Source organism: Erigeron canadensis, chromosome 2 (assembly GCF_010389155.1).
Source record: "Erigeron canadensis isolate Cc75 chromosome 2, C_canadensis_v1, whole genome shotgun sequence".
NCBI classification, from domain to species: Eukaryota; Viridiplantae; Streptophyta; class Magnoliopsida; order Asterales; family Asteraceae; genus Erigeron; species Erigeron canadensis.
In genome coordinates this window covers 16,545,447-16,572,140 of record NC_057762.1, presented here as the reverse complement: position 1 = coordinate 16,572,140, position 26,694 = coordinate 16,545,447, and the positions used below count along the sequence as shown (strand labels likewise).

Here is a 26,694-nt window from a genome sequence, read left to right as displayed (position 1 = left end):
ACTTTGGTTATACATTCCGAGATGATTATATTCGTAAATGGAAAATGATTGATTTTCCTTCGTCAATGTATCACACAAATTAAGTCATTTTCAACTTTAAAAATATTGTTTTTGAAAAGGTAACTTAGAACTTAAAAAGTTTGACTATTTTTTCAAGAACAAAAACATACATTAATCTCATCTCATTCCAATAAATGCTTTGCTGACGCTTTTACCCTTTTTTTTTCATCTTTAAAAGCCTTCTTTCCTTCACTTATTTTAAAACCATTTCCCAACTTCAAAAAGATCACACCACACAAAGCCATGGACAATAACATCCATAACACCACCCCATCAACAATCCATATTACCAACGACCCAACTCAAAAGAACCTCGATGACGATGGTCGTGAAAAACGGACTGGTAGCGTTTTCTCTAATAAAAGTTTTAGCTGTTAATTTGTAATAACTTTTTGGATGGCTATTAATTCTGCTCCTACTTCTAAACTAAATGACAAACTTTAAATAATTACATACTTCTTTCTCAAGAGACAACAGTCTCTACCGTCCAGCTAATGCTGGAAATGGCTATTTGTACAGCCTTTAATTTCGATACCATAGGTTTCTAATAATGTGCTTAATTGGTATTCTTATATCTTACTAGGGACTTGGGTGACCGCAAGCGCACACATTATCACTGCTGTTATCGGGTCTGGAGTGTTGTCGCTTGCATGGGCAATTGCGCAATTGGGTTGGATCGCTGGTCCTGCTGTTTTAATGACCTTCTCTTTCATTACTTACTTCACCTCCACCTTACTAGCTGATGCATATCGTGCACCCGACCCTGTGACCGGAAAGCGTAACTATACGTATATGGATGTTGTACAAGCCAGTCTAGGTACAAAAATAAAAGGAAAGTAAAGTAACTCCCAATGCCGTTTTTCACGGGTTTTGGGTCCCAATACCGTCTTCGACGGTGTATGGAGGAGGTTGATATTTAGACAGCCTTGCCCTACCAAAAATCTCTAACTTAATATGATAGATGAATATATGGTATTATATATTTTGTTTACATTATACGTATAGTTAATGAGTTAATTCTCTGAAGAGTAAGTTTTTGTCTTTTTAACAGGTGGAAAAAAGGTTCAATTATGTGGGATAGCTCAGTATGTGAATCTTGTTGGAGTTACCATTGGATACACAATCACTGCTTCTATAAGCATAGTGTAAGTAATTTTTTTTGAAAGTTTAATTTTGCTTGAAACTTTGTGTCGCGATTCGACAACGGGAGGTTTAACAGACTTGAATTTGTGTATACCCAAGCCAAACATTCATAGAAAGACTTTTCTAGGTACTTCTCAAGTCTTAAACCCAAGACCTCCTGCTTGTAAGGCAGGTGCTCAATCACTTGAGCTAATTAGAAAGTACGCATAGTGTAAGTAATTAATAGACTAAATATCAACTTAATTATAAGAGACATACTCCAATATAACAATTACTTTATAAAATCTATATGTGATAATCTATCTGAATAATACGAGTAGTGTTTTGTATTGTATCTGCTGAATAAGTCTATTTAATGGGGGAAAATGATTAATCTTGTTAAACATTACCCTAAAAATCCTCTAAAAACCATATAAATATGATATGTGGATTCCACTAATTCTCTTTCTTAATATCACCTCTGATTTTTTACATGTCACCATCCTATTAATTAGTATGATATTTTAGGATTATTTTTCAGGCTAATAAATTACGATAATTGATTATTACCCTTTAATTATTGTACACTACACGCACATTTAGATTATTCTCACATTTAAAATGCCTTAAATTCCTTAATTTATGGATGACTTTTGTTCGTGTTGTTATTATTATATATAAAAATTCCAAGTACCAAAACTATTAATAAATCATCATCATAGAGTTTGAGCATTTAATTTCTCAAATATATAATTTTTTGAATTTCTTTTTTAAGTAATATAACTTATTTAATTAAGCTTGATTTTTTTAACGATAAGTGCAAACTATTCTATTTCTACGTATCTTATCGAATTCTAAATTCATATACATATATATATATATATTTAAAATATTGATATTGATTCATATGCTTCTCCATAGTCCCTATGAGACATGAAACTTTACCAAATGAACTAACCTCACATTAAGAGACATGAGGCTTTACCAAATGAACTAACCTCACATTAATGTTTATTTTTCATATTAACTTGTAGGGCTGTGAAGAGATCAAATTGTTTCCATGACAATGGACATGATGCTCATTGTAAACCGTCGAATTATCCCTACATGATTTTGTTTGCCCTAATTCAAATCGTGTTGAGTCAGATACCTAATTTTCATAAGCTATCATGGCTATCAATATTAGCCGCAGTGATGTCTTTCGCTTACTCTCTCATTGGACTCGGCCTCTCCATTGCTAAAGTCGCTGGTAAATCCACTATATACTTTTAACTCCACCTTTAACTCCTATTAAGAAAAAAAATGACCAATAAGACCAGGGTCAATTGGTTAAGTATCCTAATTAATTAGCTAGCTTATGTGATCTTTGTTGATTTCAATAGGAGGGGTTCATGTGAGGACAACATTAACTGGCACGGAAGTGGGACCAGATTTAACAGGTATGGAGAAGGTGTGGCGAACGTTTCAAGCCATTGGAGACATTGCTTTCGCTTATGCTTATTCAACCGTTTTAATCGAAATTCAGGTTCTTATTTGCTACTCTCTATTATTAATTGTTTATGTTATATTAGTTTGTTTTTATTTAGTGTTGTCATTTGTTTTGTTGCAATCATACCTTGGTTCCAAAGGACATAAGTAGGAATCAAGTGGTGACTCATCAAAAATTAACTTTATAATTAGATTACTTACGTCTTCACTTAAGTATTATTACCATAGTAAAAGTTGGAAAAATAAATTTATTATTTTCAATCGACCATCTATTTTGAAAGCACTCGTACGATTCTCCATTTACACTTAGAAATCCCAACTTAAAGACTACTAGTAGCACCCCATTAATCGGTTAAAAACTAAGAAATTTTTATGGATTGATATACTTAAACTTTATACAACTTTACTGGATGTCTTAACCATTGAATTAAAATCAATGGTTAAAATTCAAAAATATTTTAACCCCCTAGCTTCTGGCGTAGTGGCCAACCGGGGTACCTTCTGGGTATCTTGGCGAGAGGGGATGTTGACTTGAAGGTCATGGGATCGAATTTTGTATTCCCCATTGACCTCGGGCGTTTACCTCTTTAGTGTAAAATGGGCTCCCTTTGGGGGTACCAGCGGTGTAAGGCACCTCGAACCCTGAACATACTGCCCGTTTGGATGTCACTGCTCAGCTCGATGGAAAGACTTTCCACCCATCGTTCAAAAAAAAAAAATCAAAAATCTTCTTTTAATTTTGACTATTTATTTTTATTCAATGGTCAAAATCCTTCTATCTTTACTAGTAAAGTTGATTTCAACTTTTAGAGGATCCCTATCAATTTTTATTCACATGCCAAAATGTACGTGTCAAATGACCTAGTGGTAAAAGAAACACTTGTTGACGAGAGATTTCAAGTTCGATCCTTACGTTGCCCATTCTTTTAAAGAACCCGTTAGCAATGAAGTCTATACCCACATGTGAAAATCTAAGGATGCGGATTTGATTTTTTTGGATACCCAGATCATGTGGATGTAGATATTAAACAAGCATCATAAGGCTCATGCAATATGAGTCGATCAGTATCCAATTATGATACTGAGACTAGATCCCCTATTGACGTTTTTTAAGTTTTGCATAAAGCAAAAAAAAATAAAATTATTAGATATATTCGATCGGGTCCAATGCTAATCTTTTTGTTCCAAATTGAATATTTATTTAAAAGATACATCCAAAGTTTTAAGAAAATTCAATTTACTATCCATAACTATAATCTCTTATAAAACATATTGGACTTCCTATTTTAGGAAATTCAACAATCTTTTTAATATCCCCATATTGTCCTTAATTCACACATTACTTCTAATTTTATATCTGTAACCACAATCAGACAAACACCCTACCAAGATCTAACACATAGTGACTTCTTTCTCTCTTTCCTATATACATACACGCATATCGATTATTCCCAACTGTTTTGTATTATCATTACCATTTAACCGCCGCAACGTATAGGCACCAACCCTCGTAATGATAATATTATAATATTATCCTTACCTTTTTAGTCTTTTAGCACAAACTCCTTTAAGTTGGTTTTCAAAAAGTTATCTCAAGAGTAAAGTGAACTTTGTATTTTTAGAAAAAAATGTTTATATTGATACGTAGTAAAAAGAGTAAGTAAACATTTATTTTTGACACTTATAAGATTGATTTTGATAATAAAAATTGGTTGTTCATTAGACAAAATATGTATGTGGCTAGATTAAGCTTAATGTTTTCTTTTTAAGATATAATGGTATTTGATCAATTTTTAATTTTAGTTTGTTAAATGCAAAGGTTGGCTAATACACCTTAAGCAAATTCTTGATAATAAAATATTACTTATGTTCATGTTAAATCAATACTCAAGAAAAAGGACAGGCTGCTGCAAAGTGTCTCTGTTTGCCTCATATCCAATAATCCAAACGTCATCTTTATATTACAAGCAAGTCCAAGAGAATATGTGTATGTCATAATCACTTTTTCTAAAGTTCGAATAGAGTCAATATCATCTATAAGTCGTAATTCCATTTGCATGCTTCTTCCCACCATAAAACATTAATGCTTTTCTTTAAACATTTACTGTATATGTTTGGTTAATTTTTCATTAGTAACTAACCACACATCCCCGATGGTTGTAATTACATAATCAACAAAGAAAGTTTTGCATAGTTCTTCCTTTACTAAAATATATATGGAAAAAAGTTAGGCAAAACATGCAGTATATATCTTAGGTAGAGTAGAGAGGATTATGTAAAATTCAGAGAGGGCTATGTATGTTTATCAAATTCAAAGGTTTAATTTATAATTTTTTTAAAGTAGCAGTACCTAAACTTAGATAAAGTCTGCAGTACAGATCATTTTCTCAAAATATATATATATATATATATATATGATCTAATCGAAACTTCTATATATGATCTAAATAATCAAAAACTTCTATCAGACCATCCTTAGGGGGGAGGGAGCCGAAGGGGAGGGTTGAGGGAGATGGCTGCGAGATGGCGGCTAGATTCGGCTGCAACTGGGGCGAGATTCGACTGCAACTGGAGCGAGATGGCGGCGAGCTGGGAACTCGCAGGGAGATGAAGGAGAGGGGTGAAGACAGGGACCGGAAGTGACAAGTTTGGAAAGTTCCATTTTGACCGTTAAAAGATCGAAAGTGGAAGAAAGAAAGCGCCAGGGACCAAAGTTGTCATTTTGCTGAAACTTTTGTTTCGTTTTTTTCTAAAGCTGCGCAAGTGTTTTAATTTTTTTGTTTTTTTTAAATTTTTTTTTTAGCTGCTTATTAATAAAAAAAAAATAATAAGTCTTTTTTTGTTTTTTTTGGTTCTTTTTTTTTTTTTTTGTGCATAATATAAACTTTTTTTTTTTTAAATTATGTAATGTTTTACTTTTAAAAATATAATGTGTTTTAAGTGTTATGTAATGTATTTTCTTATTAATAAAAGATATAAATTAAAAAAAGTTTAGTTATGTAAAGTTTATAATGTTAAGGATAACAACAACAACAACAACTGTGCTCAATCCCTGTGCGGGGTATGGGGGAGGTGAGCTGTAGACAGTCATACCTTTACCCATAGGTAGAGAGACTGCTTCCATAAGGACCTCCGGCCAAGCATATGTAAAAACCGTAAAAAGAGTAAAGTGTTCATACCTGTCTGTCGAGAAAATGCCAAGACGATATACCTGTCCGCTGGGTATGGCTACCTTAAGAGTAGGGAATAGTAGCAAACGTACGACCTAAAAGTACCTAAGCACATAACATAAAATCTAGGAACCATAATACGCAAATAACAACATAGAATGTAGGAACATAATACACAAAGTCTTCAGCAAGGAGCTCAAACAAGAGGGACATAAACCACCAGGACAACCATACCTATACGTAAGGAATGACTAAACACTAAGGGGATTAAACTATTTCTAAACAACCTACGTAGCGAAGTACCTTAGGCCGCAAAGCCAAACTAATCCTAGTCTACTCGCTAAAACGCTCCAAAACGACAACTGTAACTTATACACCTAGTCCTCTAGACACCGTCTACTGAGAACACCCGAGAACAAAAGAGAAAAGTAGCATCAAACGACCTAAATAACTAAAAGCACTCATCAAAACACATATAATAACAACCATGTAGAACGTAGACAAATTTAAAAGTGTTTCAGAATAAATCCCAAACCTACCTACATATAAGGAATTAACTAAGAAATCCTAGTGCCCGATAAGTCCAAGGAAAATAACGGGTGGTGCGCAACCTATGAAACACACTAACTAAGCCGCCTAGCTAGACATTAACTTAGACTAAACCTAGCCTTCTCCCAAGCTCCCAAACCCCTAAACTAGTCCTAGTCCTCTAATAAACTCTCATCGGTCATGTCCTCCAACGGGCAAAGCATTTAGGGGCAGCCAAGAGTAACCCCCCCCCCCCCTCGATTTTGGCCTCCCTCTACTCAGGCCAAAACCACTACGGAGGTTACTGAGAACCAAAGTCTAAGGAAAAAAAAAAGTATACAAAAACCTATTCCTAGATGCCTTACACTCACTGTCCACCTCCTCCATCAGAAAACTCCTTCATATCCTTCGGTATTCTGTTCTTCCACCTCCGTCGCCTTACCTCTTTTCCTGTCAGGTCAAAGCCTTCTGTTGCCTAGAGTCACCTATATTGGGCCTACTTCTCCCGGCCAAACAAACACAAACCACCTTAGGCAAGGCACTATGGGAAAAAGATGTCAATTTCGCAGTCCCGCAAAAGTCATACCCTAACCTAATCCTCTACTCTAATCCTAGATCCCTTCTCCTAACATGGCCAAACCATCTCAAGCGCCCTTCTTTTAGCTTGTTAATGATGGTCCCTACTTCAAGTTCGGCTCTAAAAAATCCCGTGGGGATCCTGTCTGATAGGGTCTATCCTCAGATCAGCTCTCGTGGTACACTATCGTACACTATCGTACGCCTTATCCAAATCTAAGAAGGCACAATTTAACGCTTTTTGTCTTTCCCTATACTTTTCCACAAGGCTTCTGGTGATATGGATAGCCTCCATCGACGACCTCCCTGGCATAAACCCAAATTGGTTCTCTGCCACCTTTGTAACTATTCTGAGCCTCGTCTCGATCACTCTCTCCCAGAGCTTCATGGTATGACTTAGGAGTTTAATGCCCCTATAGTTGCTACAACTCTGCACGTCCCCCTTGTTCTTATAGATAGGTATAACCTCACTAAGTCTCCATTCTTCTGTCATTTTTGCACTCGTCCAAATCTTGTTGAAGAGGCTTGTCAGCAAGCTTATCCCACGTCCCCCAGGCATCTCCATGCCTCAACCGGAATTTAGTCTGGACCTACTGCTTTGTTTCTCCCCATCTTCTTTAGGGCGACCCTTACTTCTTCTTGGTTGATCCTCGTAGCATCATCGTCGTCGTAGCGTGTGTTTGAGTGTGCGGTGAGGTCTTCTCCTCCTTGAACTCTCCCCGACCCTCTCCCATTAAATTATTAAAATGTGAAGAAAAAGTTGGGAGTTTCGGTTGCCACTAAAAAAAGGTTGGAGGGTTGAAATGAGGTGGAGTAATTTGATTGGATAGTTGAAGGAAGATGGGAGGGTTGATAGCTTCGGCTCCCTCCCCCCTTAGAACTTTAGGGGGTGTTTGGTATGATGGAATGGAAAGGGGAGAAAGGGAATGGGAAAGACTTCCCTTGTTTGTTTGCGACGAAGAAAGGGAATGAGAAAGGGGAATCAATTTCATTCTTTCCATTCTCTACAAATTGTAGAGAATGGGTGAGAATGGAAAAAAAAAATATTTTTTTTTTTTGAAGATTTTATATGTAATAAATGTATTATTATTTAAAATTTATTTTTTATATATATTCATTCTCTGTGGGAACCAAACAACGGAATCCATTCTCTTTCCAAATACTCATTCTCTTTCTCACTATTTTCATTCTCGATTACATTTCCATTCTCTATGATTCTCTCCTACCAAACACCCCTTACCTTAAACAAAAAGACATCTAGTCCTCTACAATCACTTTATAAAACGTCTATAGATAGGTTAAGGATTCCCTCAAGTTGAGTCCTCAACTTGAGTCAAGTTGAGGAGATCTTAGCCTTTGAATGAAAATCAATTGTCAAGATTTAAAGATCATTTTTGAATCTTGGCCCTTGAATTTCATCTAAAGGCCAAGATCACCCTAACATGACTAGTCATGTTATGATCAACTTGAGAAAATCCTTTTCCTTATAAATATCATATATCTGTCTGATATGTAATTAAAAATTAAAATGTAAAAAGAAGGGTGAGATTCTTTTGGACCATTGATTCATGGACCTCCTCATAATTTGATGCTATAGGCCATGAAATTGGTTTGGAGTTTTCAAAGAAGTTGGTGGTAGAGTGGGGTCAGAAGGGTAGGGGTAGGGTTGGCGAGGAGAACCAACTTTTTTGGAAAAAGATAATATATCAAAATTCTGTTTTACTACCTTTATTTTAACCTTCTTCCAACCACTTGTCTTAATGGTTCAATTTTTTTATAAAAGAAAAAAATTGATATGATAAGAATAAGAAAGATGAGGTACTTCTAAATCATATCAATAATGAGAAAAAAATAGACTTTTCTTACAGAAAAGATAAAAGCATTCTATTTAACAAAAAACACATGTAAATATGAGAAATGATATGTAAACAATATAATAATCCTTTTAGTATCTGTAATTTACTTAAATTCTTTTGTTTAATCTTTTAATTTTAGCAAGTGTCATGATTTAATAATTATTAGGAGAATTATTAAGTTAATTTTTATAAAGATATAAATATTGCTAATAAGATTTCTTACCAAATAGTTATATATATATATACTAAGTCTTTTACCCGCACGATATACGGTTTATTTAATTATATTATATGAGTACAAATAATAACTTTTAACAATAAATAAAAAATGGCATGAACAAAAAGTAATCAATAAATATAATACGTTCAATTTAGTTGTGAAAATTATGGTTTTTAAAAATATATTTTGACAATAAATATAATATAAAATAAAGTCAAATATATGGGAATCTAAATATTAGAATAGATTGTAAGCTATATGTGTTGTATCTTGATATATGATTTGATTTTTTATTTTTATTTTCTTAAAACTTTAGGTATATATAGTTTTTATTTAATTTAGTATATTTAGATAATATAATTAAAAAAATTTACGGATTTAATTATATGGCATTGAGTAGTTGAAGAAATATGAGATGAAAAGATAACTTTAAAACCTCTAGTATATGATTAATATTAAATTAATGTTAGTCTAATTAGAGTAGGGAAACCAAATATTTACTAAAGAAAAATACTATCCCACGTTAAATAATATGTCTTGAGCTTTTAGTTTTATTTCATTTTTTTTATAACTAAATTAATGGGGAAAAAATTATTAAAATGCCACATAGGATTAAAGTTTATGTGGTAAAGTTATAAGATAGTGTTAATTTGAGGATGCTTTAAATCATCTGGTTACTACTGTTTTAATATATATATATATATAATAAAATTAAAAAATAGGTTTTTCATATGAAAGGCAACAAAAAAATTTTAGCATCAAATGATTTGACAACAATTAATGTTTGTTTAGGTATGGTCACACTCATAGCATCAATCCATCTCATCCCATTGACAGCAAATTTAAAACGTAAATTGCTTTGACATATATAGAAATTTATAGCAGATACTTTTTATCTTTTATTTTCAACAAAACTAATTGTTGTCTTAATCTTAGTACATAAGTCGTTGTGATAGTTAGCCCGGATTTTTAGGCGCATTACCAGATTTTTAGAATTCTAATAGGACTCGTTCAAAGAAACAAAGCAAATATTAGTTTCAAATTATATGAAACTACTACGCCCGTACAATGTACTACAATATACGAATTGACTATATATATTATAAAATGGGAAAATTACATAAATAATTGATTATAAGGATTGATTATAAATATTGTACTATTGTTATACCTAATTAGTTAAACACATGTATCATTTTTGAAACGTGTTGGTCATTTGCTCGCAACAGGGGATCTAGTTTACGCTGTCTTAATCGGGTTCGCGCTAGAGAGCCTCTCACCCTGAATACCTAGTAGGAGGAGAAACTCTTAACTAAACTGTCCGAATACACGACATTTAATTGGTATAAAACTTTGCCCCCTCTGCAGGACTCAAACCCACTTCACTGGAGGACTTTATTGTGAAATTTCTTTAAATGTACTCCCCATATCTCGAACGCGAGACCTACAACATGAAAAACTGGTGTTCACCATTGAGCTATTATATTACTTTTGATAGTAATAATAACATCACCTAATCTAAAATGATGGTTAAACATAACTCGTGTCATTTTAAATTTTTTAACTATGTTTGGTTATATTAATAGATAAATAAATAATTACTAAGTTAGAAATATAGAAAATTAATTTAATATATATATTAAAATATATAACTTAATTTTTATATATCATAAATAGCAATATGTCATAACGTATACATTACAATTAACAATAAGAATAATATGAAAATCTATATTTATGATAACAATAAATATAATATAGTTTTAGTATAAGAGTTTTAATTGTATTAAAAATCTATATTATTAATATATTAATTAATTAAAAAATCAATTATTTATGGTATCTTAAAAATATAACTTTTAAGGATAGATATCTCTCTTATATAAATAAAATAAAATTTTAATGACATCATGATTTTTTAAATAATGATTGGTTGTCATTATTACATTTATTTCTATCAATTATATCTTTTTTATTTTCTTGATTTATGACATCATTCTATAAAAAGTTTAATTTATTATTTAATAGATTTATGATATCTTTCATTTTTAGCTTAAGTCCAATGTAAAATAAAATATAATTATCTAAATTTTTTTTAAACGACTATATGTCAATTTTTAAATATAATATCACCATCTATTTTCGTCTTAATATTATCAATCAGCCCGTCTATATTAAATAATAAGACAATTGTTATAAAATCATCATTTAAAAAAAAATTAAAATAGCTTAATTGTCACCTCTAAATTATTTTTAAAGTTAAGTTTTTTTTGTTTAATTTTCTTATGATATTATAAGCACTTTCCTTCTTTAAGTTTATATAATTTTTATTTTTGTTATTTATGATGCTTTTTTCTATATAAAAAAAATAAGTTTTTATTTTCTTTTGAAAACTCTAATAATTTATACATGGTCTTTTAATTTTTCATCATATAAATTATTTTATCATAATAGATTTTTAAATTACTTGCATATTATGCAGGTTAATAAGCTAAATATACATTCAAAATATAAGATATATTATTTCGAGATTATGAATATGGTTGAACTATCTCATAATTTTTAAATATCGATATAACTTAATATTACAAAAGCTTTGTTTATAAGCCCGGGTTAAACCCGGGTAAATTGGCTATTAAAAGTATACATGTCATTTGAATACAGCTCTATGTGGTGATTTAAAAGAACTATCAATGTTGTTTAAGTTTATTGGCAGATTATTATTATCGACACATAAGTAGTGAATTCATTACGCGACCAAGATGTTTTAGGCACTTTCTAGAAGCTATTAAAAGTTCAAAACCATACAACGGAATACTAACTGAGATAGTTAATGTATTAGCTTAATATGATGATACTAACCTTGTGATCTTTGATTAAGCATATATTTTACGATGAAATGTTTATAGATTTATTTATTAAATACAGGATACTTTGAAATCATATCCACCAGAAAATAAGATGATGAAAAGAGCATCACTTGTTGGGGTTTCAACAACTACTCTATTTTACATGCTTTGTGGGTGCCTCGGTTACGCCGCGTTTGGTAATGATGCACCAGGAAACTTCTTGACCGGATTCGGTTTCTATGAACCATTTTGGCTTATCGACTTTGCAAATATTTGCATTGCGGTTCACCTTATTGGAGCATACCAGGTACGATGAAATATTTTCTATTTGGAGACGATAATTGAAGTTTTAGTACTAAGAGTTGAAATTCTAGGTGTTTTGCCAACCTATATTTGGATTTGTTGAGAAGAAATGTAGAAAACGATGGCCAGAGAGTAACTTCATCAACTATGAGCATGCTATTAATGTGCCATTCTGTGGAGAGTTACACTTTAACATGTTTAGGTTGGTGTGGAGAACGGCGTATGTAACCGTGACTGCATTGATAGCCATGATTTTCCCCTTTTTCAATAGCTTTTTAGGGCTGATTGGGGCGGGATCGTTTTACCCACTGACAGTTTATTTTCCCATAGAGATGTACATCGCCAGGGCTAAAATACCAAAGTTTTCTTTCACTTGGGTGTGGTTAAAAATCCTCAGCTGGACTTGTTTGGTGGTTTCGTTGGTTGCGGCTGCTGGATCTATTCAGGGACTAATCTCCGATCTCAAGGAATATCAACCATTCAAGACAGAATAGATGTCCTAATATGAGATAGTAGTATATTACCTAGTTTTTTTTATGCAGTTTGTATACCTTGCTTGGTACAAATGACTAGTAGTGTGTGTTTATGTTTTTGTCGAGGGTTCTGAAATATTGTCTTGTCATTAAAAATACCGCTCTGTCACTCACTTGCACATCAGATACCCTAAACCGTCGTAAAATTACTTGCAACAATGCATTAGATTGAGATGCGTAAGATGAAATCTGTAACGAACTCTGCTTTACCTTCATTTTCCTAATAAATACTGCAAGACGATTGCCGTTGTTTTCTTTGGCAAAAAAAAGATACTACATTTCACTAGTCCATATATGACCCAAATGCTTAGAGATCATACATTTCCAAAATCCTTAGCAGAGTGAATAATAACCAACATGCTGCATTAAAGACCAACGCTACTTGCAAACTCTGCTAGCAACTCTTTCAGCCCTTGCTGGTGAAAGTCAGAGAATGAATGTTGGCCTAGATGGAGGAATAAAAACTAGCTCGACCGGAAGGGAGAAGATAGGCGAATCAGTAACTGATATGAAAGCTGGAGTAAGACAGTCAGTTGGAGAGCTAGGATGAAAAAGTAGGAAGTGATATTCTAAAGGCAGAAGGGAAAGAGAGAAGGCTGCCTTTGAGGATAGGATGGTCGGACAAGGAATCCAACCTCTTTCTATAGATAAGATAAGTCTGTAACTTACCACCATGCAGACTTAAATCAAACTTCAACTCATTATACAAAAAACTGATCTTTAGTAAAACATACGGCGGACTGAATTAAAGACCAACAAAGCTTGCAAACTCCAGCAATGTCGCCAGCAAACTAATATAAAACTTGTGAAGCGAGAACACTATCTCTAATCTAGATAGTTTCCTGATTTTTCTAGATAGTTTCCTGATTTTGTTCTGATAGTTATCTGGAAAGACGGACATGTTTTAAAGTTTTCTGACAGCATATACTAATAATCAATAACTAACAAAACCAGAAATTTGTTAAGTTCTAAAACTTGAAAACTTGATAAATACAAAATCAGCCATTTGATTCTAACATATCTTCCTAACATTTGATACTAAACTTGGTATCAAAATATCAAAAGACGACAGAAACATTTTTTCGTTCTACAAAACTGCACTGCACAACCACCATTCCTCTAAAAGAGATCACTGGCAGATTGTGGGCAAACAAACCACAACAGAACATCAAGAACCTTCAGTTTCACAAATCACAAAAGCTTGAATAAGAGACTGTGCTGCATGAGCCTGCTCTGGTGTGCCAGATATTATAATCAAAGTTTCTTTAGCACCAGGTTTTGGGTCGGTTATGGTGATTTTGGCATCAGAAATCTGAAAAGCAAAATCACAGCATATAGATATCCTTCTTGTAAGTAGATACATATTATTGGCAGGAGTTAATGGCTTCAGAATGTATCAGACTATACATGAATGTCTATGGTATGTATCCGCCTATAATCGTGTTCATTATATGTATTAAACTTTCAAATTTTAAACATTTTATGTACCCGACCCATCAAAAGTTTACAAAATAAAACCTAGCGCTCGACATACTTGCGTATATGGATGCCACATATAACTGGATACATACATAAAATGTTAAAAGTTTAAAAGTTAAATACCTACAATATTTCAGTTGAATACATACTATATACATTGCTGCATAGTCGGATACGTTTTGAAGCCATTAACCCTCTATGATAATATAAAAAACTATATCAATAGTACCGCTTGAAAAAAACCATCTCTTAAAATGATAAGATACACAAGTTTTAGGTTCTTTTCATGCACCAAACCCATGACTTACTGTTCTCATATGACATGCTTCACATTTTTTACCTAGTTCATTTTTACCTAAGCATGTACAATATATTCTTTTGAGAAAATTTCACAAAGAAGGTTACATAATTAGATGAATTTCCTAATGAGGGGAACATTTATTATATTGGATTTCAAAGAGTGCATGTAATTTTGGACATCATGTCTGGTTCCCCTATTTAGAAAACTTTGAAAAGAAAATTAAAAAAAATAAAGGGTTTTTTCTCTAAAACCCATATGTACTTTTCGTTTTTTCCCTTCCAGGCCATCATGGCTGAATATTGATCCGCTTTAGGCAGTTTTCAGTCTCTATAAACTTGATGGAATATCAAGGAAAAGGACTTGTATCAATCAATGGCATGAAGAAGTAGAATCAAGAACAGAATGACTTTCAAAGCAAAAGCAAAGGCATTCATTTAGCAGAAGTTTACGCTACAAAGACAATTCGTGCTAGCTCTTCTCTTCTTTAACTAGTTACATTAACTTTTTTATTCCCTACTATAGGACATTCAAAGTTGTCAAATTATCCCATCTAGATCATTAAACTTTTTTATTCACTACTAGTTCATTAAAAGATGATATTTAGTTTAACGAAAGCCACTTCCACCTTTTATATTACCACGATCTTTTGTTTCTCAATCCGTTTTTATGAAATTTGGAGTACATGAGCCCTAAATTAGTAGTTATGGTTATAAGATTTTATGACCGGGATTAGGTTTTATTTAGGTTTATAATTTAAAAAAGTCAATGTGTGATGTTAAAGGTCATTTAAGCAATGTCATATCATTAAATGAGTTCATGTCATAAGCCACGTCATTATGATCAACATCTTTTGAAAATCCAATGACCTAAATGGGACAAATTGGCAACTTTTAATAACCTAATAGGGAATAAAAAAAATTTGATGGCCTAAAAGGGACAAAATGAAAAGTACATAACAATGCGGAACCAATATGCCTAAAGTCCTAGGTACCTGAATTTTTGTATTAAATTTCCACCCCAAATATTTTCTATGATCCTTTTGAAAAACCTGTCATAATAGGAAAGCCTTATTGAAATCGCCCTTTGAAGGGAAAGAGATTTGACCCCATAAGAGAGATTAACACCCTTTTGAACTCCATATTATGTAAGGAGACATTGCTTTTGCTAACTCTTGAAGAAGGCAAATAAATGAGTTGAAAAAAGACATAGTGATGCTTTACTTTATCATTTAGAAACATATATCTTCGTAAACTGGGCAGGAGTCCAGGCTTTCTTAATTGGATATCCTCTTCATTGGGAAGATATCACCCAACATTTATTTTGAATACCTACATAAGTCTATAAAACCTAGATGGAGGAGGTAGTATCGATATGAATTACTAAAATACAAAAAATAAAAAGTGCCCTCACTAAACGTGCTTTATACATAATATAAAAATCCATGATCAGTATTTTGGGAAAAATAAATAAACAACATCAAGGGATTTACCTCTCGGATTTGTTTCAAGCATCCACCTTCTTCTCCATATATAGAAGGAACAACACTACGAGGAACAACCACTTCGACAGTAGTGTTTGTAATTATAGCTTGGTGACTTCCTCTACATGAACATACATATATAATCATTTAGCATACAATATAAAAAATCAGAATAGACAAGAGAGGGTGGATAAGAGAAGGTACACACCCTACAAATCCACCCATTCTCCTTTGCGGGGCTCCAAAATCAGGATACCCTAAAGGCCCACCACCTTCCAAACCCTGCAAAAAAAATTGGATAACTAAATACTTAAATACACCATGTAAAAATTATAAAACAAATTAAATTTAAAAGAACGGAACAGATTGATACCTGAGGACCCCATGGTGCAGAAGATGGCATTCTTTCAGACATAGGGTGGGGAAAGTCCGGTCGATCATGCATAAATGGAGGTCGGTCATCATGCGGATGAAACCCACCGTGTGGAGGGGGCCCGGCATCAAACCGATTAAAAGAGGAAAACCTTCCTGATGGCGAAAGTTCCCTCCTTCCCATGAATGGTGGAAATGGTGGGCCATGATCTTGGAAACCAGGAAATGCATCTCGGAAATAGTGATTCCGCAAGCATGTGGTTACTTGAAAAAGAGCCTCATGAACTGCTTCATAGTCACCATTTATCTGCTCAACAATGCATCAAACCATATCAGAGAAGTTGGTAAAAAAGATTACCATAGTTTACATACAAACATGAACCATTTGTATGTTACATCCGTAGTTGCAGTAGTTCATCCATTAATGGTGTTCGGATTTGCATATTAAGAATGACTATAGCGATTAGATATTACAATGGTCAGTTTATATGTTTGGATAAACCGATAATACTTTTGAAATTCCAATGACTTAGGATCAAATATAAGTTTGGATAATCATGACAGATGCAACAAAAAAGACTATCTAACGGTAAAAAGAATGACCTAGTTAGGCATTACTTTAACCTATTACAGTATATAAATATACACTCACTTCATAAATGTAAGTGTTTATCATTTTACCATTTGATTTCAAAATGAACAAAAAAGTGCCAAAAAATAAAATAAAGAGTCTGATTATACAACTATTACAAGTTCAGCAGGTAAACAGCAGATGCACATCTAAACTCTATCTGCAACATCATGCTAATATTCCTTCTATCCGGTTCTGATTAACGAAGTCACATGTTTACTTTGAAAACCATATTGTCGAACGCCCTCTAGAAAGCAACTTCGAAAATAAAAATTCACAAACCTTCATGAAACATTAAAACGGTCAAAAATCAAAGCCATACCTGAACTACTTCCTCATTTTCAGCAGCATACTGTGGAGTCAGGTCCTTACCCAAAATACGGATATAAGCCCCGGTTGACTTTCTCATGTCAGATATAACTGCACCGCCCTTGCCAAGGATACATCCAATTTGATGTGCAGAAACTATGACTTTTGCTGTCATCGCCTTGCTTTCAGGTGCAGCCCTAAATATCCTTGTTTGAACACGCATAACTGCATCTTGAGGAGCACATATCCGTTCCTCTGGATGCTGCAATAAATAATAATTTTTGTTACTATTGGGCATATAACAAGGCCACATAGCATGAAAATAAAATGAAACAAAGATAATTATCAATTACTACCGCTGGTCCAGATATGACAATGATCCGGTCATCTGATTCAGGTATTTTTTCAAGGACTCGAATGTCACATCCTGTCTCCTGCTTAAGTGCCTTCACAATAGTTCCCCCTTTTCCAATTACACCACCCACTTTTTCATCAGGGCATATCAAACGATACGTTAACATGTCCGTGAAAGGACCAAAACGCCCCCCAAAAGTACCACTACCACCATCACGAGACCCTGCGGGCAACAGGCCTCCTTGAGGAGGAAAAGAAGGATATGCATCTTGCTGAGAAAGAGAACCGCCAAAAGAATGAGACTGCCCACTATTATTGGCAGAAAAAGATTCATTGTCACAAAGAGGATGATCCAAAAGATGTTGTGAAACAGATTGAAGTGCTTTTCTAACCGCGTTCACTTCTCCAGAAATCTATAAAAATTTTAAACAAATCACTATACTTAGACCTGGATGTGTTTGTACAAGAAAATTTTTTATAAAAATACAGCAAGAGAAGAGAAATATAAAAATAAATATCTCGGCCAACAGGGTTCCACCACCATCAATGACAAAATAATACCTGAACTAATTCATCAGAAGAAGATGCACACGAGGGAAGTTTGTCCTTAGGAAGAATCTGAATTTGTGCACCACTTTTAGAAGCCATTTGTTTGATAGGACCACCAGATTTTCCCAAAAGGGATGCCACTTGAGAAGAAAGGACAAGTAACCTTATAACAAACTCTTTATTATGAACATCATCCCCACCATTAGTTTCTGAGTCTCCTTCCGCCATTCTTTCAAACACAAGCATCAAAGCCTTCTGCACAGAAGAAACATCTTTTTCAGATTGCAAATCTTCCCCCGCAACAGACTCATGTTTTTCTGCATCATTAGTATCTTTTTCAGCTTCTTTACTTTCGTTGATCTCTTTAATTTCTTCAACGGCAACATCTTTGCTCGGATCATCAGAAATTCCATTCTCATCCCCGGATCCTGATATGAAAATTACCCGCTCATTGCAACCAGGAATCGTTTCCTCAACCTTGATCTTTGCACCAGATTCTTGGCGTATTTGTGATATCTTGTTGCCCCCTTTTCCGATAACGCTTCCACTTTTGCTAGCCAGACAAAGCACACGAAAAACAAGGCTTCCTGGAGTGACTTTAAATGATGCGTTTTGAGAAGTGAAAAAGGCTGGCTTCTGCAACTTTCCTTTTCCATTGGGCTCTGAGCCACTCTGATTATGTGGCCTCTTAGAAGGCGTTAATTGAGATGACATATTCACAAACTATCAATCCCTGTCAAATAAAAGATATAGCTCAATACGAGTTTTATAGCATAGAAATTATATGACCATCAATACCGAAAAACAAAGTAATTGCTAAGAACACTTCTAAGTAAACCATATATACAAATAGGCTGGAATATTTATTTGTGGTGGGTATACATCCCTACATGGCAAACATGTCAATGATCCTGATACGTAGCAACAATATAATTATTTCATCTTATAAAGAATATATGAAATCAATAATATATAGTAATGGTGGCTATAGCTATCCATTATTCAGTATAAATACCAATGACAGCCTGAACTATTATCCTTCCTTACAAGCTTACCGCATGGTCCGGCAATTGATATATAGATCAACCACATTGCTTGAATATAACTAGGCTAGAATCGATAAAATTTATAATTCACTACACTTAAACAACCATACATAACCTGAGTGTTTCCAAGTTCAACATAAATCACAAATCTTCAAATTCTGTTACAATTCTGTGAGCTTCATAGCACACAAAAAACCCTAGCTAAAAAAAAGAAAGATAAAAGATCAGCCTAAAAACATAATCACCCTATAAACAGTATAAAATTTACCAAAATCATATCAACTTGCCAGATTTACAAATACAATCAAACAAAAGAAATAATAAACGCATACAATTTGCGTAGACGGTGAAAAAAAAAGTTGGCTTGGGTCTTAAGAATACCTTTTTTTGAGAGGGACAGAAATAATGAAGAACTACTGGAACAGAATGTGATTGCAGAGTAGACACTTTTAAAGAGCGAACGGCATAAAAGTATATTTGAAGCAATGGGGATAAGGCAATAAGCTGGTGGTGTATGGGAGTGGTGACCACGAGAGGAAGGGAAAGCTAATTCACAGTGTCATAAAATTTCTGGTAATTTGAACAGTCAAGTGCAAGTCATGGGTGATCGATTGTTGCATATAGTGCTCTCTTATCTTAATTGATAATACCATTTGGGCTATAGACTTTTATTTTAGTTGAAGGAGGACTACAAACTTTACTTTTGATGAAACGATTTTAGGAATCTCATGTTAAACAGCAACTATATAATCGATATACATAATAACGTAATTAACCAAAAATGAATCTTGCACAGTTAAAAGATCATGTCAATACCTAATGCCAATATCGGATGATTAATGCAGAATTATACATGAGGATTACTATAATAGTGAGATGATGTATGAATGAAGAGATAAGATATTCCTAGCACCATAAATCCAAGTATACCAATAGGCACGGCCTGTGGTGGCAATTCTCGGTTAACATAAAAACAAAACGCAGGGGGCTACGGTTCTGGTTCTGTAGGATGACAAGCAGATAATACTGATCCAAAATAAATTACAATATCAACATCAGAGAAGTCGGATATATTTTATTTCATTTACCAATGCTTCAGATGACTAAACCAAGTAACCCTACTTTGCCTTGGACCAATAAACTGGTGATTCCTAAAACTGCATTATGTGGAATGGATCTGATTATTTAAAACAAAATGTCACTGGTTAAAAAAATGAGAATTGACTCCAAATGTATGAACTTCACGTAACCTAACTCACCGGAGAAAACCATTCTTATGAAAACAAAAATGCATTGTAAGTTGTCCCAAAAGCATAACGTTAGGCCTACCGGTATGGAAGCACCAAATAAACTACACATTCAATAAGATAACTACAAATTCGGTGAGCAGAAAGTTTGACAAATAATCACTAAAAACCACGTCACACAACCTTATTCTTCCATATATGATAGCAGTACTTTTCGAGTATCGAGCAGCATAAGGACGTCTATAACTGAAGTACAGAACAACATAACACACATTGGTTCGTACCGTCCGACTGTTTCACGAAGCCATGGAATACATATCAACAGTCCTAACATGTAATGTACTAACAATATGATTATTCTGACTAAACAGAGGATATATCAAAATTTCACACTATAAACCCTAAATTTAAGAAAAATAGAACAACACTATACTCAGATAAGATCATAAGAAAGGTGATGTTAAATGAAATACAAGTAATATAAGTATTAAATAACATTATGTTACAAAGTATAATAACATTAATAACATTATGTTACAAAGTATAACAAAAGTATGTTAATTTGCAAGTATTAAATATTATATTAACAGAAGAATATACAGAACTAATTAAACCCAGGGTTTATAAAATACAGTACCTATTTTATTATATAGGTCTTTTAGGGGAGCGATTGAAAGTGGATCGCAGAATGAATTGAAGCGGCGGGGGGTGAAATTCCAGAAGCGGTTTGTGTGTGAGTGATGACGGAGAGAGGGAGGGAAAAACTTCTTCACTAGGAAATTCTTAATTTGTCAAGTAATTATTTAATAAAAAAAATTAAGATAAATTACAAATTTCGTACCCGGGTTTGGTTGTAGATTGCAGGTTTCATCCCTAGCTTCACAAAATCATAAATTTCATCCCTAATTTTTGTTCTCTGTAACACTGTTGGTCCAAACTACTAACTATCGTTAAAAGTGAATTACAAATTTCGTCATTGCGTTTGTAGTTTTGAAGGGATATCGAATCTTATAATGGGGAAGCCGAGTATTGGTGGTGGTGACTGATCTTTGTCGGATTTGAGTTCCACTTGCTCAGTTTAGCCATCTTCTGAAGCACCGAAACGTTTACGAGGTTTTCATTCCTTTTTGATACCCCAAGGGAATGAATACGTCACAAAAACGTTTCCAAGTCGTTTCTGGTAGTGGTGAAGGCCGCTATTAGTGGTGGTGATGGATCTTTGTCGAATATATATATATATACACACACACGCACACACATATACATATACATCACAACCTATCTATTGATATCGTTCCCGTACCATGTTATTGTATCTGCGTCCGTGCAACCTAGTGTATATATAGATACTAGGTTGTGATGTGTATATATACATATATAGGTTGTTTTTCTCTCCTAAATGTGTATACAAACCCAGCTAAGATCCGTCACCACCAGTAACAGTTTGGAAATGTTTTCGTGGCATATCTGTTCCCTTGTCATCTCAATAGGGAACGACAACCTACCAGACGTCTCGGTGCTTTAGAAGATTGCTGAATTGAGCAAGTGGAACCCAAATCTGGCTGAGATCCGTCACCACCACCAATACCCGACTTCCCAACCATCAGATTCCAATGTAATTCATATTTAATGGTCGTTAGTGGTTTGGACCAAAAATGTTGACGGAACACGATAGTCAAGGTTTAAACTTGTAGGGATAAACCTGCAATTTGCGACCAAACCAGGGGACGAAATTTGTAATTTATCCAAAAGATTATTATAACCATTAGAAAATTTTAATAAAATAAATTATTAAAGATTCAACCTTTAAGACATGATAATATATTTTCTTAAAGTGTAAGACAAAGAACAAGAGAGCGTAAAGGAATATATTATTATTGCATTAATGTTGGTTGATTGATACGCATGAATCATTATCATTATTATTGATTTATTGCAAATGAAGCTAGCTCAACTGATAGATGCATTACTGGTTTATCCAATAAGTCTTGGGTTCGACTCTTAAGAGTGACAAATCTCTGGGTTTTTTCCCTGAATCACCTGTAACGGCTTATGGTCTACATCTCGTAGTCTAGAGTGAGTGCGGGGCTTAAGCATTATACGGTAAGGTGTTCCCTGGTGTCGAATACCGACTAACTGTTCAAAAAAATATATCATTATATAGAACAGGTGATGGTGGTAGTTGGTGGTGGTGGTGGTGGCGGTTGCGGCACTAGGACAGGTGATGGTTGTGGTGGTGGTGGTAGGTGCAGAAAAGTTAAATGATGGTGGTGACATCAGTAGAGCAGGTAGGGTGGTGGCAAATGGTGGCGATGTCGAAAAGTGGTGATGCAGAGACTGAGAGGTGGTACTGGTGGTGGTGGCTGAGGTGGTGGTGACAATTTCGGCAAGTGATGGATATGGTAGTGGTGACAGGTGCTCATTGTGGCGACATGTAGTGACAATAGGTGGTAGTGGGTGGCAGCAGGTGGTGACTGGTGGCAAATGGTGGCGGCGATGGTGATAAGTATTGGTGGTGGTGACGATAGGTGGTGAGTATTGGTGGCGGTGGTGTCGTGGTGACAGGTGGTGGAAGCAGGGGTGGTGGTGGTGGTAGCAACGACAAGTAGTGGTGGCGGCGGGTGGTGGTGGTGGTGGAGGCGGTGGCGGCATGTGTTGGTTGTGACCGGATGTTGGTGGTAGTGGACTAGTGGTGGTGGTGGTAGTGACAGGGTGGAAGTTAGAAGTATGTGAGTTATGATTACAGTTCTCCCCAATTTACCAGGTAATGCTCTATTATCTATTATTGATTAATGATTGCATTACTTACTTATAACTAAAGATGATTATCGTTTTTTCATTCCTTATCCTATAATACCCCCAACCAAGCACACCTAAATTTTCAAGCATGAATACAACATTTTTAAAGCATCTTTTGAGAAAACATGTAATTATGCCTCAAAATTGACAGATCTATGTAAATCTCCCTAACTATTATTATGAACAAAAAAGAGGGTTGAAAGTTTATTTAATGACACCATAACCTTTCATTTATTCCATTTATGTTTTTTTTCCCCGTCAATTTCATCTTCTAATATCTTACATCTTTTTTTAACTTAACATTTATCATTTGAACTCTACATCATTTTAATACCATAAATATAACCAAAATACCTAAGTAAAATAAAACAAACAATAAAAATTTAAGTAAACAAAAGGTAAAGTTAGTGAAAACTTTCACCTAATTAAATATTACTTCTTTCACCATGTTCTTTTAACATTTTTATTTATGCTCCTTGGTAATCATATACCCACTTAACTTAGGCTTTAAGAATGGTGTAATGAATATTCATCTTCTATATCAATCGATAAATCAAGAAAAGTTTTTTATTTTTTCGAACAGTTAAATATTACACTGTATATATCTACTTATTATACGTATGCCAAGGTTCCAATTCTTTTAGGGTGGGAGGAGTACATCCCCACCCCTCCCCACCTTTTTATAACTCCTCTCCACTTTTTTTGCACTTACACGGAATGTCTCCCAACCCTTTTTTATTTTTATTTTTTATTTTCTTATATAAAAACTATTATTTCTTACAAAAATAAAACTAATACAGTTTTAAATTACAAAATGAAACACTTTATTAACACTTAAACCAATTTAAAATATATTAATAATAAATAATGTATAGAAGACAAAAAATAAAACATTTTGAGTCAATTTTATAGATAGTTTAAAAATGCAGTGTCTAAATTGTAAAAAAAAAATAAAAATAGAATATGATGTTGACTTTTGTTGCTGGCTGCTTATCTTCTTCACACCAAACACCTGCATCACATACATTGATACGTACATATATATATATGGGAGAAGTGAATATATGGTTGTCCGGCACTTAAGTTTACGTGTGGAACCCCTCACATACTAATTTGTTAATATTTGTTAAATTTTAATTAAATCACATGCCCCCTGATTTTTATGGATTAAAAAAACAACATGTGAGTGTTCCACACCTAAGCTTAGCTACCTAGCTAACAGCCTTATATTCTCATCCCCTATATATATATATATATATATATAAAAGAAGCAAGAGTAACGGTCAAAAAATGAATACCTAAGCTGTGAGAGACCCGGGCACAACTCTCCCCACCCTTTTGGTACTGGTAGGGCGGATTGGTGTTTCAGTCAGTGACCGACCGGTACTTGTCTTCTCCACACTGCATTCCGTCCACCCTTATAACCCAAAAGGCATAAGCATTTACTAAGTAGGATAGTCTCACATTTTTATAGAAAAAAGACTTTACAATAATAGAGAGAAAAATTTTCTTTGAACGGTTAAATATTACACAAAATACATCATCTTCTTAAAAACTACCTATGCATGTATTCATTTTTGAGTTTTGCTTTTCTCTGCAAGAGACATAAATCTCTATCAAGTGGAGCTAGCCCCACATTGGTATAAACAAAAAAAATTTACACGGTAGATTTTATATATTATGAAAATCGGAAAATGTATGAGTGATTTTTCTAAAGTTATAAAGGAGTGGCAATAAACGGTTAATGCCAGTATTTAAAAAGTATAAGTATTGGGAATTTGTAACATAATTATAAGCTATAATAATATTTGGTTATTAAATCAAAAAATTAACTTTCTTTTGACAAATATAATTTTCTAATTATTTATCTAATTATGCGGTATATGTCACATGAAATTATGTATGTTAGGTCTAGTTTTGACTGAAAACTGGAGCCTCTCCAGTTGGAACTGGAGACCGAAGAATTGTCTAGAAATATTAGGGCAATATTGTACAGATTATGCAACTGAAGACTTCCTCTAGTTGAAGATTTGAAGAACACACCTGAAGAAATTCCCGCCGAAGTCGAAGACATCAAGTGGAAGAAAGAGAATGACAATGGCAGCGAAGCTCAGTTGACATTATATTCAGATAGAAACTGGAGAGCATAAGTTTAAAGCCTTTACAGTGCTTTACACTGATTATGAGGAAGACCTTTTTGCTTTATGCATCTTTAAGTAGACAATATCATTTGTCTATGATTAAAGTGCAAAAGTGCATAAAGTAGGTTGGATAAAGTAACATCTTGACTTACCTTATTAAACATTTCAAAGGAATTCAACTAGTTTCCTTAAATGCTGTCAACAATATCTATACGACAAAGTTGGAATCCCAATGCCAACTTTGTCTATAAATAGAGGTCTTTGCACAACAAGAATACAACTTTGCAAACTCATACATTGCAGTATTCTTGGTGACTTGTGCAATATTCTCTCAATCGTAAAAAAGAACATTTTACAACTCTATGTGTTTCGATTGTTAAGAGAATTTCCAAGTATTAGATCAATTGTATTTCATAGGTTGTTAGGATAGTTACACTTGTGTATTATCTTGGTTCCGCAACAACCTTGTATTTTATTTAAAGTTAATAATTAAAATACACTTGAAAAATACATATTATCCCACCATTTACTTACAAGTTATTTACATTATTGCATTGTTATTTACTTATTGTATTGTCACTTAAATAAGTAAACCTTCCAATTAACCTGGTACACTGTTCACTGCAACTGGTCACGTCCAGATCCAGTGAATGTGTTGCAAAGTAATCTCATTATTGACATAGAGGTGTCTTCAGTACTAATCTATTCATAGTTGGTACTTACAATGTACTAAAGGACAACAATAAAATTATGTACTTAAGTGTTATATTATCGATTAATTTAGAATAGACTGTATGTGTGGTAAGGTATATGGATCGGTAATTGAAAACACTACCAAAAATCTGACTTTTTTTTTTACTTGTATTTACAATTCTAAGGTCTTTTTTTTCCACATTTGAGTTCTTCTTCAACAACTAAATCTATGGCAATCTTGAGGTATTATCCTTGTTTTAGTTTCATAAGCATATTGATAGATTATCTTCAAGTTTGTTTGTTTATTTAGTCTAGAGATTGTTCGGTTGCTTTGCTATTTTGTATGCATATTGTTACATACGTGTTTATTGAATGTTTGGGTAAGTAAAGAAACTTCAAATTAAATATAGATTTACTTACCTATATGGCGTTGTCATGCTCTTTTATAAAAATTATAAGGAACGAAATCAAAGCATATTGATGCCCTTGGAATTAATAAACAAGATAGAGAGAGGTGCATTTGAAAAAGTTGATCTCGTAGTTAAGAGGTATAACTATATATTTTTCGTTTGAGTAACCCACCCTCCT

At 33.7% G+C, this 26,694-nt stretch overlaps 2 protein-coding genes across 4 annotated transcripts; one reads left to right on the top strand and one right to left on the bottom strand.

Moving 5' to 3' along the window:
* The first annotated feature begins 246 nt into the window (after window positions 1–246).
* On the top strand, window positions 247–12,764 carry LOC122586913 (amino acid permease 6-like). 3 transcript variants are annotated; one of them, XM_043758939.1, is made up of 7 exons: window positions 247–403; window positions 644–877; window positions 1,112–1,205; window positions 2,217–2,431; window positions 2,565–2,707; window positions 11,949–12,176; window positions 12,244–12,764. In XM_043758939.1, exons 1-7 carry the CDS (start codon window positions 304–306, stop codon window positions 12,664–12,666), a joined length of 1,437 nt encoding a protein of 478 aa, XP_043614874.1. In that variant the 5' UTR covers window positions 247–303; the 3' UTR covers window positions 12,667–12,764. The 3 variants fall into 3 exon arrangements, with proteins under 3 accessions (XP_043614874.1, XP_043614873.1, XP_043614875.1); XM_043758938.1 differs by having other exon boundaries at window positions 644–892; XM_043758940.1 differs by lacking the exon at window positions 644–877 and having other exon boundaries at window positions 250–403.
* An 898-nt stretch (window positions 12,765–13,662) lies between these two features.
* Window positions 13,663–21,232, bottom strand: LOC122589995 (KH domain-containing protein HEN4-like). The gene is made up of 8 exons (XM_043762328.1): window positions 21,111–21,232; window positions 18,193–18,913; window positions 17,634–18,044; window positions 17,291–17,539; window positions 16,339–16,644; window positions 16,174–16,247; window positions 15,975–16,086; window positions 13,663–14,017 (listed from the first exon to the last, which is right to left on the bottom strand). The coding sequence occupies exons 2-8, from the start codon at window positions 18,892–18,894 to the stop codon at window positions 13,874–13,876; spliced, it is 1,998 nt and encodes a 665-aa protein (XP_043618263.1). The 5' UTR covers window positions 18,895–18,913; window positions 21,111–21,232; the 3' UTR covers window positions 13,663–13,873.
* Window positions 21,233–26,694: the final 5,462 nt, after the last annotated feature.